Source organism: Myotis brandtii, unplaced genomic scaffold (assembly GCF_000412655.1).
Source record: "Myotis brandtii unplaced genomic scaffold, ASM41265v1 scaffold952, whole genome shotgun sequence".
Lineage (NCBI taxonomy): Eukaryota > Metazoa > Chordata > Mammalia > Chiroptera > Vespertilionidae > Myotis > Myotis brandtii.
Window position 1 is genome coordinate 254,222 of NW_005371930.1, and position 2,225 is coordinate 256,446.

General features: G+C 63.2%; 1 protein-coding gene across 1 annotated transcript in view; it reads right to left on the bottom strand.

The window, feature by feature from the left end:
• Positions 1 to 2,225, bottom strand: part of GRAMD4 (GRAM domain containing 4) — a 58,453-nt gene that overhangs the window by 11,940 nt on the left and 44,288 nt on the right. Inside the window, exon 4 of the mRNA XM_014533161.1 lies at positions 162 to 284. Within this exon, the coding sequence (XP_014388647.1) occupies positions 162 to 284 (123 nt within the window). The remainder of the gene's footprint in view (positions 1 to 161; positions 285 to 2,225) is intronic.

The window sequence follows — 2,225 nt, forward strand, 5'->3', positions numbered from 1 at the left end:
TGTCACAGCCACCCACCCGCTGTGCTGGCCTGGGCCACTGACCCCTGGTTCCCAGCGCCCCCAGTCCAGCGGGGACCCCAGGACGTGGGAAAGGTGTAGCTCCAGGCAAACCTCCGCGGGGCCTGGGGGACCCCTCACCCGCACCCCTCACCCGCCCCCTCACCTGGCCTTCAGCACTTCCTGCACCTTCTGCTCCAGCTCGATCCGCCGCTGCCGCTCGCGGTCCAGCTCCTGCCGCAGCATCTCGGAGTTGGTTTCCTCCCGCAGCTTCCGGAGCTCCTCCTCTGTGGGGAGGGAAGCGCTGGTGAGCTCCGCCCGGCCACTGCCTCCGGCTCATGGTGCCAGGTGACCCGTCTGCGGGCACTCAGAGCTCCTCGCTGCCTGACAGGGACACAGCGGTGACCTCACGTGGACAAAGGGACTCGGCAAAGGCGATGACGTTAAGGATCTCGAGACAGGAGAGTATCCTGGATTCTCCGGATCACGTGAATTTGTAAGAGGGAGGAGGGTCAGAGGTCAGAGAGAGCCTGGAAGATGCCCCTGCTGACTCTGAGTCGGAAGGAGGGGGCAGGAGCCAAGGAATGCAGCTCCTCCCGAAGCTGGAAAAGTCAGGAATGAGCTCGCCCACAAGCATCTGAAAGGCACGCAGCTACTGTGAGGGCAGGACCACGCTCGCCACGCCGGGGTCACTGCACAGGCCGAGGCTGAGCTAAGTCCTGTTCCTACCCGACAGCCATCAGCTGAGAGTGGCCTGTGGTGGCCACGGTCCAGGCAATAATCACAGTCACCCCAATAGTGCGCGGGTGACGGTCACAGACCACCCACATAGTGCGCAGGTGACGGTCACAGACCACCCACATAGTGCGCAGGTGACGGTCACAGACCACCCACATAGTGCGCAGGTGACGGTCACAGACCACCCACACATAGTGCAGGTGACGGTCACAGACCACCCACATAGTGCGCAGGTGATGGTTACAGACCACCCACATAGTGTACAGGTGACAGTCACAGACCACCCAGATAGTGTGCAGGTGACGGTCACAGACCACCCAGATAGTGTGCAGGTGACAGTCACAGACCACCCACATAGTGTGCAGGTGATGGTCACAGACCACCCATATAGTGTGCAGGTGATGGTCACAGACCACCCATATAGTGCACAGGTGACAGTCACAGTCACCTGGGTATCGAGGTTGGCAGGCTGAGGCCTTGCAAACAGAAATTCCCACAGGAAAAGCCACATTTGCTCGTCCTGAAAGGCATTCCTGAGACCCAGAAACATGACCAGTTTCACCGAATTCAGGTGACGAGGGCCCCCAGTGAGAGCCAGGACTTCGCCTCGAGGTCTGACCAGTGACCAGGGCTGCAGGCTGGCCTCCACTGCCCCTCACTGAGGTCAGTGACACCCTCGTTGGCCTGGGCAGGACAGCCAGATGCTCAGAGTATGTAGCAACTTCTCTTCCTGGCCTGGCCACCTCACCAGACCTGGGGACACAGGGCCACGCCCAAGACCCTGACCTACAGCTCCAGGCCCTGACCTATAGCCCCAGGCCCTGACCTACAGCCCAGGCCCCGGCACGGGCCAGTTTGCAGCAGCCGCTGTGCCTGAATGCAGGACCCTGTCTGACGGGCACAGACCGGGGCCAGACCAGAGAGGAGAGGCCTGCGGTCAGGAGACGCCAGCCTGGGCGGGTGCCCCGGGAGAAGGGAGGCACCTGGACATCCCTACCCCCCGCCCCCCATCTGTGGAGCCCGTGACTGGCTGGGTTTCGTCACTATCCAAGGGAAAGTGTTTAGATCTGCTGAGAGCCAGCCGTTCCCTCGGTCAATATTTGGAGTGCTCCATCCTCCTGTCCCCGCCTGCTGGGCTCGGCTGCTCCAGAAACCTGGGCCCAGGCCCCCCCAGCGCCCTGCCGCGAGGAACAGGTCCTCCCGAACAGGCCCCGGGGACGCCCCCCCTCCCACGGGAAGCCGTCTGAAGGTCACGCAGCCCCACGCCTCCTCCTTCCAGACACGGGCCCCTCAGTCCTGCCGGCATCCCTGACAGGGAACCACGCTTTCCCGAACACGGCTGCCCCTGAACTCCCTCCCCTGGTCCCTCATCAGAGAGGTCAACGCTCAGCCAAGTTCACCACGTGGCAGCCGGCGGCCAGGCCGGCCGAGGGCTGGATGTGAACACGTGGACAGCGATCCCAGCCCGACCCGGGGAAGGCGCTGCGCCT